This window comes from Carcharodon carcharias, chromosome 5, assembly GCF_017639515.1.
Source record: "Carcharodon carcharias isolate sCarCar2 chromosome 5, sCarCar2.pri, whole genome shotgun sequence".
NCBI classification, from domain to species: domain Eukaryota; kingdom Metazoa; phylum Chordata; class Chondrichthyes; order Lamniformes; family Lamnidae; genus Carcharodon; species Carcharodon carcharias.
This window is the reverse complement of record NC_054471.1, coordinates 120998350-121012757: the sequence shown is the minus strand read 5'-3', so window position 1 is coordinate 121012757 and position 14408 is coordinate 120998350. Positions and strand designations below refer to the sequence as shown.

Sequence of the window (14408 nt, the reverse complement as noted above, 5' to 3'; positions counted from 1 at the left end):
GTCGAATGACTTACTAAGCAATAAACCAAAGGTAGTTGGCATCGAAGGAATATGCCCCAACGTAAACCAGCACCCTAAAGAGTGATGAGGAATAATTTGGAAGGACAATAAAATAAAAAAGAATTATAAGCAAAACCATTGAATAGTCTCCAATGCCAAATTTATTTTATAAAACTTGAATTAGATTTTTGAGATTATAGATTGTGTACCCCTTTTAGCAAACCACAATTTGAGGAGATGTACGTACATCACTGAATGTTTTAACTATCATGTTTAAAATGAATCTGTAAACTTTCTAACACATTTTACTCTCGCCATAGAAAATGATGATTTCAACCTGCAGCAGGCATTGCATCAGTCTGTGTTTATGTCTTCAGCATCACCCAGTCTGCCTCTCTGCTGGGAACAGCACAGCAAGCTATTACCTGGGGTTGCTGGAATCACTGCCAGAAAGGTAGCAAAATGGACTATCGAAGAGGTATGAAAGAAAGCAATCAATCTTTTTTTTACAAAATTCCACTATCATCTATCTAAAATCACATGCATTGTGCACTTTGTGTGAATGACACACTTGATTATACAACACTTACTCCATCAGTTTATTGATAATACCCTATTGTGATACAATTGTTAGTCTTTCTACTAACATTAAGCAACACCACAAGATGTCTTGTAAGAACAATGGGATAAGAACATTGACATACCTAGGAAGAAATAATAATCAAGAGCATCAGATGAGTCCTTATTTCCTCCTTGTCAAAATGCCATCTGGAAAACATGGGAACATAGGAAATAGAAGCAGGAGTAAGCCATTCAGCCTGTTGAACCTACTGCACCATTGAATCAGATCATGGCTGATTATCTACTCGTAAGCCATTTTTCCCACTATCCTGATGTCTTTAGTATCCAGAAATCTATTGATTTCTGTCTTGAACATGCTCAATAACTCAGTAGCTTCCACAGACCTCTGGGATAGAGAATTCCAAAGATTCACCACCCTCTGTGTAAAGAAATTCCTACTCATCTCTGTCTTGAACAGCCTGCTCCTTGTTCTGAGTCTTTCACCTGGTTCTAGACTCACAAGCCAGGGGAAACATCCTAACCACATCTACCCTGTCACACATTCGAAACTCTAGAGAATACAAGCCCAGTTTCCTGAATCTCTCTTCATAAGACAACTCTGCCATCCCAGGGGTTAGTCTGGTGAACCTCCATTGCACTCCCTCTATGGCAAGTATATCCTCCCTCAGAATAGGAAACCAAAACTGTACAGAGTGCTCCAGGTGAGGTCTCACCAAGGCTGTATACAATTACAGCAAGACATCTTTACTCCTGTACTCAAATCCTCTTGTGATGAAGGCAAAACATACTGTTTGCCTTCCTAATTGCTTGCTGCGCCTTCATGTTAGGTTTTAGTGACACATGAACAAGGACACCCAGGTCCCTTTGGACATCAGCGCTTCCCAACCTCTCACAATTTAAGAAATACTCTGCCTTTCTGTTTTTTTTCTACCAAGTGGATAACTTAACACTTATTCACATTATATTCCATCTGCCATGTTCTTGCCCATTCACTTAGCCTGTCCAAATCCCTTTGATGCCTCCTTGCATCCTCCTCTGAACTCGCATTCCCACCTAGTTTTGTGTCATCAGCAAATTTGGAAATATTACATTTGGCCCCACATTCAAATCATTTATATAGATTGCGAACAGCTATGGCCCAAGCACTGATCCTTGTGGTACCCCAATAGTAACAGCCTGCCATCCTGAGAATGATTCGTTTACTCCTACTCTCTATTCTCTAACAAATTCTCAATCCACAGAGGTATATTACCCCCAGTCCCATGTGCTCTAATTTTGTTTACTAACGTCCTGTGTGGCACCTTATCACAGAATTTTAATGGCACGGAAGGAGGCCATTCGGCCCATTGTGTTTGCACTGGCTCCCCAAATGAGCGTTATGACCTAGTACCTTTTCCCCATACCCCTGCACATTGTTTCTATTCAAAGAATCATCTAATGTCCTCTTGAATGCCTCGATTAAACCTGCCTCCACCACACTTTCAGGCAGTGTATTCCAGACTTGAACCACTCGTGCGAAATAGTTTTTCCTCATGTCACATTTGTTTCTTTTGCAAATCACTTTAAATATGTGCCCTTTTGTCCTTAATCCTTTTAGGGGCAGAAACAGCTTCTCCTTATCTACTCTGTCCAACCCCTCATGATTTTGAGCATATCTATTAAATCTCCTTTTAGCTGCCTTCTCTTGAAGGAGAATAGTCCCACCATCTCCAATTTATCTGCATAGCTGAAGTTTCTCATCCCTGAAACCATTCTTGTAAACCTCTTCTGCACTTTCTCCAATGTGTTCACATCCTTCCTATAATGTGGCACCCAGAACTGTGAATACTACTCCAGATGAGGTCTAATGAGTGTCTTATATAAATTCAGCATAACGTCCTTGCTTTTGCATTCTATGCCACTATTAATAAAGCCCAGGATGCTGTATGCTTTATTAACTGCTCTCTCCACCTATCCTGCCACCTTCAATGCTCTATGCACATATACACCCAAGTCCTTCTGCCCCTGAGCCCCCTTTAAACTTTCACCCCTTATTTTTTATTGTCTGTCTAGGTAATTGCTACCAAAATGCATCACCTCACACTTCTGCGCATTGAACTTCATCTGCAACCTACCTGCCCGCTCCACCAACTTGTCTATGTCCTCATGAAATTCCACACCATCCTTCTTGCAGTTCACAACGCTCACAAACTTGGTATTATCTGCAAACTTTGAAATTGGCCCCTGCACACCAAGACCTAGGTCATTAATATATATCAGGAAAAGCACGGGTCCCAATACTGACCCCTGTGGAGCTCCACTACAAACCTTTCTTCAGCCTGAAAAACATCCACTGACCATTACACCCTACTTCTATTTTTCAGCCGATTTTGTATCCATGTTGCTACTCCCCCTTTTATTCCATGAGCAATAACTTTTCTTACAAGTCTGTTGTGTGGCACTGCACCAAATGCCTTTTGAAAGTCCATGTACACCACATCAGTAGCATTACCCTCATCAACCTTTTCTGTTACCTCTTCAAAAAACTCCAAGTTAGTTAAGCCCTATTTCCCCTTTAGACAGCCATACTGGCTTTTCCTTAATCAACCCATATTTTTCCATGTCTACTAATTCTATCCTGAATAATTGTTTCTAGAATCTTGCCCACCACTGTTAAAGTTAAACTGACTGGTCTGCAATTGCTGGGCTTATCCTTACAACCTATTTTGAACAAGGGCGTAATGTTTGCAATTCTCCAGCCCCCTAGCCCGTCCCCCGAGTCTAGGGAAGACAGAAAGATTATGACCAATGCCCCTGCAATTTCTACACTCTCCTCCTTCAATTTCCTTGGATGCATCTCATCTGGTCCCAGTGCCTTGTCAGCTTTAAGTACCAACAGTCTATTCAACACTTCTTCCTAGTCAATTTTGAACCCTTCTAGAGACAGAGTTTCGTAGTCTGTCACCATGGCCTGGGTAGCATCTATCTCCTTTGTAAAGACGGATGCAAAGTATTCATTTAATACATCAGCCATGGCCCCTTCGTCCATCTGTTATTGCCACAGCATCATATTTCCACATGGCAATCTATCCCTGTAACTCCCCAATCTTATTTACAATACTCCTGTGCATTCACATACATGCATGGTAACCCTGATTTTGATTTTGTTACGTTCTCTCTCACCCTGACTCCACCTATCAACTTACTATTCTCTATACTAGTGCCATCTGTCCCTCCCAGGATTTTGTGCACCCTGGTATTCCTCTCTAATATACTATCCTACTCCCCACACCCCTTCTGAATTAGTTTAAAGCCCTCCCAACAGTACCAGCAAAACGCCCCTAAGGAACTTGGTCCTGGCTCTGTTCAGGTGCAACCTGCCCAGCTTGTACAGCTGCCATCTCCTCCAGAGCCAGTCCCAGTGTCCCAGGAGTCGAAAGCCCTCCCTCCTGCACCATCTTTTCAGCCATGCATTCATCTGCCTTATCTTCCTATTTCTGTACTCACTGACACATGGCACTGGGAGTAATCCAGAGATCACTACCTTAGAGGTCCTGCTTGCTAATTTTGTACTTAGCTCCCTAAATTCTGATTGCAGGACTACATCCCCCTTACTACCTAAGTCATTGGTACCAATGTGGACCATGACCTCTGACTGTTCACCCACCCTCCCCGAGAAGAATGTCCTGCTGCCACTCTGTAACACCCTTGGCCCTGGCACCAGGGAGGCAACATACCATCTTGGAGTCATGTCTACGGTCACTGAAACGCCTGTCTTCCCCTAACTAATGAATCTCCTATCACTATTGCTCTTTCTTTCTTTTCCCCACCTGTACAGGTGAGCCGCTCGTGGTGCCACAACCTTGGCTCTGACTACACTCCTCTGAAGAACCAATGCCCTCTCCAGCTTCCAAAATGGAAAACTGATTGGTGAGCGGGACCTCTGCACTACCTGCCAACTTCCCTTGGATTGCCTGGTGGTCACCCATTCCCTCTCTGTCTCCAGCCCTTAAACTGCAGTGTGACCACCTCTTTGAATGTGCTATCCACGTAGCTCTCACCCTCTCAGATGAGCCACAGTGCTCCAACTGCCATTCGAGTTCTGAAACTTGGAGCTCAAGTTTCTGCAGCTGGCAGCACTTCCTGCACGTGTGGTCGTCTAGGACACCGGTAGCGTCCATGACTTCGCACATATTACAGGACACACATTCCACTGAGCTGTCCTGCTGTGTCTTAACTCTACTTCCCTTATGTTAACTTTATTTTACTTTGGATTATTTATATTACTTTATTATATTGGCTCTAAATTTCCCTTATTCCTGGCACTTCTCAGTTAAAGCCTCTGAACATCCAGATACACCACGTTTACTGGTTCTCTTTTATGTATGCTATAAGTAACATCCTCCAAAAACTCAACACGTTTGTCAAACATAATTTCCCTTTCATAAATCCATGTTGATTCTGCCCAATCGTATCATTATTTTCCAAGTGTCCAGTTATCACAACCATTATAATAGTTTCTAACATTTTCCCACTACTGACATCAAACTAATAGATCTGCAGTTCTTTGTTTTCTCTCACCTTCCCTTCTTAAATAGTGAGGTTACATTTTCTGCTTTCAGGTCTGCAGGAACCTTTCCAGAATCTATAGAATTTTAAAATATATTCACCAATGCATCCACTACCTCTATAGCCACTTCCTTCAATGGGTGCAGCTCATTTGCTCCAGGGGATATATCAACCTTTAATCCAATTAATTTTTCGAGTGCTACCTCTTTATTAATACTAATATTTTCAGTTCCCATTTTCACTAGTCCCTTAATTCCCTAGTATTTCTGGGAAATTTCCTATATCTTCCTCCATGAAGACAGCCGCAAAGCAATTGTTTAGCTTCTCCACCGTTTCCATATTCTCCATTATAAGTTCTCCTGTCCCCACCTATAATGGACGCACATTTGTCCTTGCTAATCTTTTCCTTTTTGCATACTTAAAGGAGGACTGTAAAAGCTTCTATGTTACTCGCTAGCTGTATTTATACTCTCTCTTCGCTTTCTTTATCAGTTTCTTGGCCATCCTTTACTGGGTTCTGAATTGCTCCCAATCCTCGGGTTTACCACTTTTCCTGGCAAACTGATAAGCAGCTACTTCCTTTGATTTAGTATGATCTTTAACTTCTTTTATTATCCACAGTTGATTCAGCTTTCCTGTTAGATTTTTGTGTCTTAAAGGAACGTATATTTGCTGTGGACTATGTAATGCTTCTTTAAATACCAGCCATTGCGTGGCTAGCATCACATCTTTTAATGTATTTTCCCAATCTACCTTAGCCAACCTGCCCCTCATACCTTCATAATCTCCTTTGTTCAGATTTAGGACCCTGGTTTCAGAATGAACTATATCATTTTAAAGCTTAATGTAAAAACTCTACATATTATGGTCACTATTTCCTAATGGCACCTTTACAGCAAGATTATTGTTGAGCGCTTTCTCGTTATGTAATACGAAATCTAAAATAGTCCAGTCCCTAGTTGGTTCCTCACATGCTGTTCTAGAAATTCACTTTGTACACGCTCCAGGAAGTCATCCTCCATAACATTATTGCTAAATAGGTTTACCCAGTCTATGGGTGAAATTTTCCCAGAATTGCACTAAGTGCAGTAGCAGTTGAGTAAAATGGAATCCTACTCGCCGATGAAAATGATGGGTTTTTAGGCAGTATCATCCCGAGCCTGCCTCGTTATTTATTCATTCCCGCGAAACATGCCATTTCCTTGGCAAGCGGGCTCTCATTCACCCACCCGCCATTGCATCACGCCGGCCGCCATCTTTAAAAGGCAGCCGCCAGCAAAGTGCTCATCGCCTCCAGCTCACCACTGCTGCCCAGGGGACATGGCCAGCAAAGGAAAAAAGACTGCAGCCCCAGCTTCAATGACAGGCTCCTCGAGTGACTGCTAGATGCTGTGGAGGCTGCCGGGATGTGCTCAACCCCTATCTGGCTGCAGGATGGGCAGCAAAGTCACCAACCCATCTTGGGAGGTGGTGGCAGTGGTGGTCAACGCAAACACCCTGCAGAGGATGACAGCCACCCAGTGCCGCAAAGGATGAATGACCTCTTCCTTTCCTCCTTGGTAAGTCACTCTTTTCATCACTCCCAACTCTCTCACTCTCAAATTCATCACACACCCACAGGGCCCTCACTCAGTGCCAGTTCAAGGAACATCACCATTCACTCTTTCACACACACCGTCATTGTCCTCATCCTGTCCATGGGACCCCTCACCACTCACGCAGGCCAGCCATTCTTATCATCTGGCCCGGCAGGCATCTTGATACACTCTCCCCATCTCTATCCATGCATGATAAACTGTCACACAACAGGAGGGAAAGATCGCAGACAGGTGGAGGGATGCTGGAGATCAAAGTCCTGACAGAATTTGAAACCAGAACCAACTGACTGGCCGGTGATGACCGGGACCGGTCCTGTCCTGACGGTAAGGTTGGCGCTGCTCTAGCAAGTGAGGATCCAGCAGTGCAACCTCCATTAGACAACCATGCTTTGAGTGATGTTTCCTCTTTCACAGGCCAGTGCCGTGCACTAATTATCTCTCCTTGCTTTCGCAGGCACACCTGCCAAACAGCTGACAGGGTCCATGACCCAGGGCCTTCAATCAAGCTCCTAAGAAACCTCTGAAGAGGAATCTGAAGACACCCTCCCCAAAGCCTCATCACAGCGCTCACCCACACCCTCTGCCAATGCAGAGACACATGCCTCGGTAGGACCTAGCTTTAGAGTAGCCTCAGGATCACAATCTGGTGAGCATATTGCACTTTCTGATCAACAGCAGGCGGTGTCATGGGCTTCCCAGGTCCCCGGCACTCGGAGGGCTGCTGGAGGTCAGAATGTTGCTGAGTCTGAGTCAGATGATGAGTCCCTGGACTCGGTCATGTCACAGTTGCTGGAGCTGCTAAGGCAAGCTCGGGAACATCAGGAAGGGATGTCCGCTGCACTGCTCAGATTGCAAGGCAGGATGGAGGAGTCTGTCTGCCTTCAGGCTGAGGTGATAGCGCCGGCATGACAATGCACCCAGGGCAACACAGGTAGGGTGGCAGCTGCCATGGAGACCTTGGTCCAGGATGTCACTCCTGCACTGCTGCGCAGACTTAACTCCATCGCTGATGCCATAGTTTGCCTCCAACAGTGTTTACGTGAGAAGGGTGCTAGGCAGTTCGATCCACTCCAGCTACCCCTTCCACTCACGGAGTCAGCCAAGGGCCCTCGGGCACCCACAGGGAGGAGGATTGGCAGGTGCACACTCCGGGGCCATCCACCCAGGTGACTCTGGGAGTGACCGGCCCATCCACATCCCGTCTTCCTGTGACCTCCACAGATCCAGCTTCACAGGCTGAGGAGGGTGACACTGCCACACAGCAGGACCCCGAAAGCAGGCTGGGGCCTTCCAAATCTCAGCCCTCCAGATGACACTCGCCAAAGTCATCACAGACAGGGCGTCACAGTCAGCAGGCTACCTCCACCTCTGCTGTGGATGTCCGGGAAGTACCAAGATGTAGCAGCAGGGTTAGGAAAGTTAGGTAAAAGTAGTCGCACAGCCTGGGCACAGGTGTTGATCACTTGTACATACTGTTCACTATCGTCACTAAAATCCTGAGAATGTCACCCTGCCTGCGACTCCTTTTTCTGATGAGCAGTGTTCTTGTTACTCAGATGTGAAAACTTTCTGCACAAGATAAAAGACAGGTGCCTCAGTCCAGGGCCTCTTCCCTGTGCTCTGTGCGGCCTTCCGACCACAGTGGTGGTCCAGCCCCACATTACTGATGCTTGCACCTCGGCAGTGCTGGCCACCAGAATGTAGTAGACAGGCACCACAGAGTTCTCTCATACTCTCTGTGTGCTCTCAGCATCATTAAGGTGGGGCTGGCCCCCATCACACCAGCATCTGCGACCAGTGATGCTGTGCACCAGCTCCTTAAGGGCTGAGGTGCTGAAGGCGAACACAGCATCAGATACGTCTGAAGTTTTATGGCTGCGTCCCTGAGTTGGCCCTAATCATGGACTGCAAGCAAGCTGCTCTTGGCCAGACAGGAGTCAGACAGTCTCGGAGGCTATGTGAAGATCTATGGAGTGTTCTCACACTGCACATCTTCATCATCCTCCTGCAATCAAGCGACTATTAGGGTCTCCGTTGCATCTCCATGACAGGAGCATTCTCACAAAAGGGTATTGGTGCTGCCATAAGCCAGACTGTAGTCAAACATTCACAACTGTGATGTGAGGATCTATGGAGATACCTCACTGCATGTCGTTATCATCCTCCACAAATCTGGTAGCTATAAAGGCCACCCGAGCGCACCTGCCTCAACTAGCCAGTGCGAGACCCTCGTCCCTGTCATCGTCACCATCACCCCCTCACCCTCATCCTCTTTGGCATCCTCATAATTGGAGGAGCCATGCAGCTCCTCCATCTCCTCCTCAGCCAGTTCCTTTCCCCATTGCAGTGCCAGAGTGTAAAGGGTACAACAGATGACAACCGTGTGTGACTCCCCTCTGCAGACTGTATTGCAGGGCTCCACCAGACCGGTCCGTGCACTGGAACCGCATCTTTAGCATCCCAATGGTCTGCTCCACCAATTTGCGGGCTGCTGCATGAGCCTCATTATAGCGTTGCTGTGCTGCAGTCTGAGGCCGCTGCAAGGGTACCATCAGCCACAGTCTCTGCAAGTAGCCTTTGTCCCTAATGAGCCAACCCTGCAGCCGCTGTGGACCCTGGGAAGACTCCAGGGATCTGCGAGCGACTCAGGACGTAAGCGTCTTGCACATTCCCTGGAAACCATGCGCACACCTGCAGGATGTGTTTCTGGTGTCCATATACCAGCTGGACATTCAGTGAGTGGATTCCCTTGCGGTTGATGAAGTCCACCGGGTGTAGTGATGGAGACCTGAGCACCACATGAGTGCAGTCAATCGCACCCTGCACCTGTCGCAACCCCGAGATCTGGGTGAATCCAATGGCCCTTGCATCCTGGCTGTCCTGGTCCTGAGTGAAATGCACAAAGTTGTTTGCCATGGAGAAGATGGCATCCGTGACCTCATGGATGCATTTGTGGGTGGCGGGTTGTGAAATCCCACAGTGGTCACCTGTGGAGCCCTGAAAGGAGCCACTGGCATAGAAATTGAGCACCACGGTCACTTTCACAGCCGCTGGCATTGGATGCCCTCCATGTCCCCTTGGCGACAAGTCCCGCAGTAAGTGGCAGATGTGAGCCACCAGGTCCCTAGACATGTGCAGTCATTGGCGACACTGGTTCTCAGTTATCTGCAGGAATGGCAGGCGGTGCCACTAGGTGCTGACCAGCCACGGCTCGCCGTTGCTCCTGGGCAGCGTGTGCGGGAGACCCTGTTCCCCTTCTTCATGAGGTTGCTGCTCCTGCCTTTGTGAGGCCAGGTGCCTCAGTCGCTCTCTCCTCTCTTCTATGGTCTGTGTAGGCCATCAGGCACACAGCTAGATCACCGGGATCCATGATCCTGGTGTGGTCCTCCAGCATGAAAAACAGAGGAAGATGTGGTTATCAGTGCTGTGCTTAGCACCTTTCCTGGCCCTGTGGGACTACCCCTTAATGCTTCCCGGAGAGTGCTGTTCACCTATTGGATGGCCAGAGATGAGTGTGCTGCAGGCTGTGCTGTCAACCTGTGACAGTGGGGACACTGGTCCAAACCGGGATGCTGAGATTACAAGGGGCTGAGAGCGCTTCCAGCAGTGACTGCTACATGGCCAGTGTTGACGAGGAGATTGTACAACGTGTGCAGTCCAACTGCTTCATGGTCCAATAAAGTGGTGGCAGCCTCAAAGTCTCTGCTGGGGGTGTGGGAGCACAGGGGGCAGGGGGGTAAGGTATAGAGCACTTGGTGGCACTTTGGTGCCTCCGCGATGCTTGCGTGGGCGGACAGGCTAGGAACCCGAGTCCAATCATATCACTGTGGCTGTGCCTGACCTGTGTTAGTTGCAGAGGCATGGTCAGTTTATACAGGTGGGCCTCATGCATGGCCACTTCCTTTGCTTATCTGCCCCCCACCTCGATTGCCTGTGCATGGGATGTAGTGCCAGCGCAGCACTTGACTGCCCACCCCACTCATGGTGGTTAGCTCCAAGGCTGACCAGCACTTGCCCCCGGACACCGCCTCCCCCCCCACCCCCGAGGCCAGGCAACAGTTGCCCCCACCCACTGGCGCCCTTGAGGCCTGTAAACAATGGGCGAGCTGTGGAGAATGCTTCTGCTCACTCACCTCAGTTCTCCCAAAGTGAAGGCCACCAAGTGCACGCCTCCTGCGTGCTGTTGTGAAACACGTTGGCGTGCTTTCCCACCGACATGGGTGGATGATACGGCGGGGTTCCAAGAGCCTGGAAGGATGGCCTTTTAATTATAAACAAAAACAGAATTACCTGGAAAAACTCAGCAGGTCTGGCAGTATCGGCGGAGAAGAAAAGAGTTGACGTTTCGAGTCGTCATGACCCTTCAGCAGAACTGGAGAACCTTTTAATTATAAGCTGATGAATTACAATTAGCACCCTGCTGATCGATGGTGCGAAATGCGGCCCCTTCCAGCGGACTCGGAAAATTCCGCCCTATATGTAAATTGAAGTTGCCCATCATTACTGTATTACTCGTTACATGAAGCTCTAATATCCGATTTATACTGTGTCCAAACATTACCACTACAGACGGTTGGCCTGTAAACAACGGCCACCAATGTTTGCTGCCCCCTTCTGTTTCTTAGCTCCACCCAAACTGATTCTACATCTTGATCCTTTGATCTAAGATCCTCTCTCACTAATGTACTGATCTCATCTCTTATAACAGTGTTACCCCATCTCCTTTCCCTTTTGACTATCCTTCCTAAATGACAAATATTCCTGAATATTCAGTTTCCAGTCCTTGTCACTCTGTAACCACGGTTCTGCAATGACAATTAAATCCTACCCATTGACTTCCATTTGTGCCTTCAAATCATCTACCTTGTTGTGAATGCTGTGTGCATTTAACATTGTTCCATATTCTGATCTTGTTTGATGCTTGCCTTTGTTTCATCTACCTTCTAATTTTACTTAGCACTTTTCTATTCCCTGTGCTTCCCTCCAACCTGAGCTTACTTCATGAAGTTTATTGTTTTAACTGACAATTTTCTGGCTTTGGGCCAGCTGCACGCCTCAAAGAAGCAGGGGGTAAATCTGTGGAAAAGCCACAGTCTGATGTCATTGTCTTAAAATCACATGTTTAAGTGACTAAGGCTCTCACAGCCTTATCTGCAAAAACTGTTGGCAGGAAGGATCTTGACCAGAAGAAGCCCAAGCAAGAATATATATATTTAAGTTTCTTGTGGACCAGGGAGAGCAGAAGTGCACCTGACTGTACCACATTCAGTTTTTGTGCCTTCCCGGCTCATCTCGCAGTCATTCTATACGCCATTTGTCACTCACTCAACTTTCCAGGGACAATTCTTCGAATGCCAGGTAGTGGCCTGCAGCCTTGCAATATCCCATTCCTAACCATCAACTCTGTCATCCCTGACGGCATCAGGCAGGAGCCTGTGGGGTAACCTTGAAACGAATTAAGATCATTGGGCCTAATGGCAAAAGGCAGGGCAGACAGATTGTCATCAACTTCATCCATGCACCCCACTGATGCCCAGCCTAAGTTAAAATAAGGACTTAGTGTCTGAATTTGACTTGCTTGAACAGCTTCGCATCAACTAGTCCAAATTATAATTAAATGATTAACCTTTTTATGATGCAATATAAGCTACTGAATGAATGAGTTAAACTTTTCTTGCCAAAATTATCAAGGAGGAAGTCAAATCATGAAATAAATCATAGCTAACATTACTTTTTCAACATTTATCATACAATTATTATCATAATCTTAAACCATAAGTGTACTCAAGGTATTCACAAAGAACAAAAACTCATCATAGAAATTTAAGTCGTCATTTCAAGTCAAAGTACCTTTTTAATGACCTAATGAGTTCATTACTGCTAATCAACTTCTCTGGCACTGAAAATTAACTATTACATAAGTGAACATTAGAAATAGGAGCAGAAGTAGAGCATATGCTCCCCCATTCAATAGAATCATGGCCGATCTTCAGTTTCAATGCCACTTTCCTGCCCTCTCCCATATGCCTTGATTTCCTGAGAGACCTGTCAAGTCTCGTTCCTTCAACTTTTAATTACAGTGGAAGATTTTTAAAATGTAAAAATTTTAATTTTTCATATTAGCTGGGATTTTCTGTGGTGGGAGCCATCGCGGGTGGGAACATAAAATTTGGTAAGTCAGACAAATCCATTGACTTTTGGCCACGCTGGAAAATTCCGGCCACAGGTGGGGCTGGAAAATCCTGGCCATTTTGTTTTTAATTTTCCTTCCTGTCCCTCCTTTTTTTCTCTCTCTATTTATCCAATCCTTCTTTCCCTCTCTTTATTGATTTTTCTGCACCTGTTTTCTCATTGAATTCACCCATTCTAACTTCGCTTTCAATCTTTACAGTTAACTTCACAACCCTTCAATCTGATCTGCTAAGGAGATGCACAGTTGCTTTCCCTATTCACTCAGGTCCCAGATGCCCTGATTCCCTTGCTGTGTTATCAGCACACACTTCCAACAACCTGCTCATACACTTCCAACAACCTGCTCAAAGGACGAGAATATTCAAAGTAAGCTAGTTGCAACAACAGTGAAATGCATCACACAAAAATTGAACAAACCTAATTGTGCTAAGGGCAAATCTAACTTGCAGCAGATGCTGTTAGATATTCTGCTACAGCAAAAATTGGCATTTTTTCTCACATTCATATGACTCATTTGAGTGATGATGCACTTTGTTGCAAGGCTTTGTTGACGGTACTTTCAACAGACACATGTCAAGCACATAATTTTTAATTACTTGAGAAAAGCTGGATATCCCTATCACATTCCTTTTACTTTGTGCAGTTTTTAAAAAGTTGTTGTAAGACCATCCACATAAGGATTAGATCACTCGGATCTAGTCATGAAAAGCACTTTCACATTTTGACTTTTATTGTCTGTGTTTTGGCATTATTTAAGGAATGACCTTTCTTTAGGCTATCTAGAGATTTCTTATCCCTTTTTTCAGTCTTAAGCTATGAGGTACCTAACTCCAGCCATTAATTAGAATCAGCTGCTAACAGTGAAAATACATTTGCCCTAAGTGCTTGTTAATTTTGAACATTAACGCTGTCGCAGAGTTCAGGTTGTTACAAACTCAATTTCTTGGACTTCTCTGGCTTTTCTTCTATAATCTGGCAAATATTAAGTCTTGCACGTATTGTGTGCTTCCTATTGGTGTCGAGATTTACTTCCTGTTGCACTTTTCCCATCACTCTGTTCATATTTTGCTGACAACAGCCCTACACTAATGAAGCTGCATACCTTTGCTCAACAGAGACATGGGGGATCGGCTAATAACTAATAATAGTCAGAACACTACATATTAAATGTGTAGGTATTTGAATATTCGTGCCTTTATTGTTAAAGTTCAGTAATATCTAGTTGCTATTTATTGTGAAAGTAATGTGTCTCTGATATTATTCATAGGTATCTGAATTTATACTAAGTTTACCAGGTTGTGAAGAACAAGCCAAAGCATTTAGGCATGAGGTAAGCTTGAAGCTGTTATAAGAAAATAAATTTAAATATTGCTTAAATTCCTTTTTTTATTTATATATATATACAAATATAAAAATAAAAATATATATATATAAATATAAAAAAGAAAGGGATAAACAAGGAAAAGGAATGTCATCTCACATCTGTCG

The 14408-nt window shown here is 45.4% G+C and overlaps 1 protein-coding gene across 7 annotated transcripts in view; it reads left to right on the top strand.

Annotated features, from left to right (window-relative positions):
• l3mbtl3 (L3MBTL histone methyl-lysine binding protein 3) overlaps positions 1 to 14408 on the top strand; it is a 185840-nt gene that overhangs the window by 150488 nt on the left and 20944 nt on the right. For all 7 annotated transcript variants that reach the window (XM_041188292.1, XM_041188287.1, XM_041188293.1 and 4 more), the window contains 2 exons: positions 321 to 478; positions 14188 to 14250. In XM_041188292.1, the coding sequence (XP_041044226.1) occupies positions 321 to 478; positions 14188 to 14250 (221 nt within the window). The remainder of the gene's footprint in view (positions 1 to 320; positions 479 to 14187; positions 14251 to 14408) is intronic.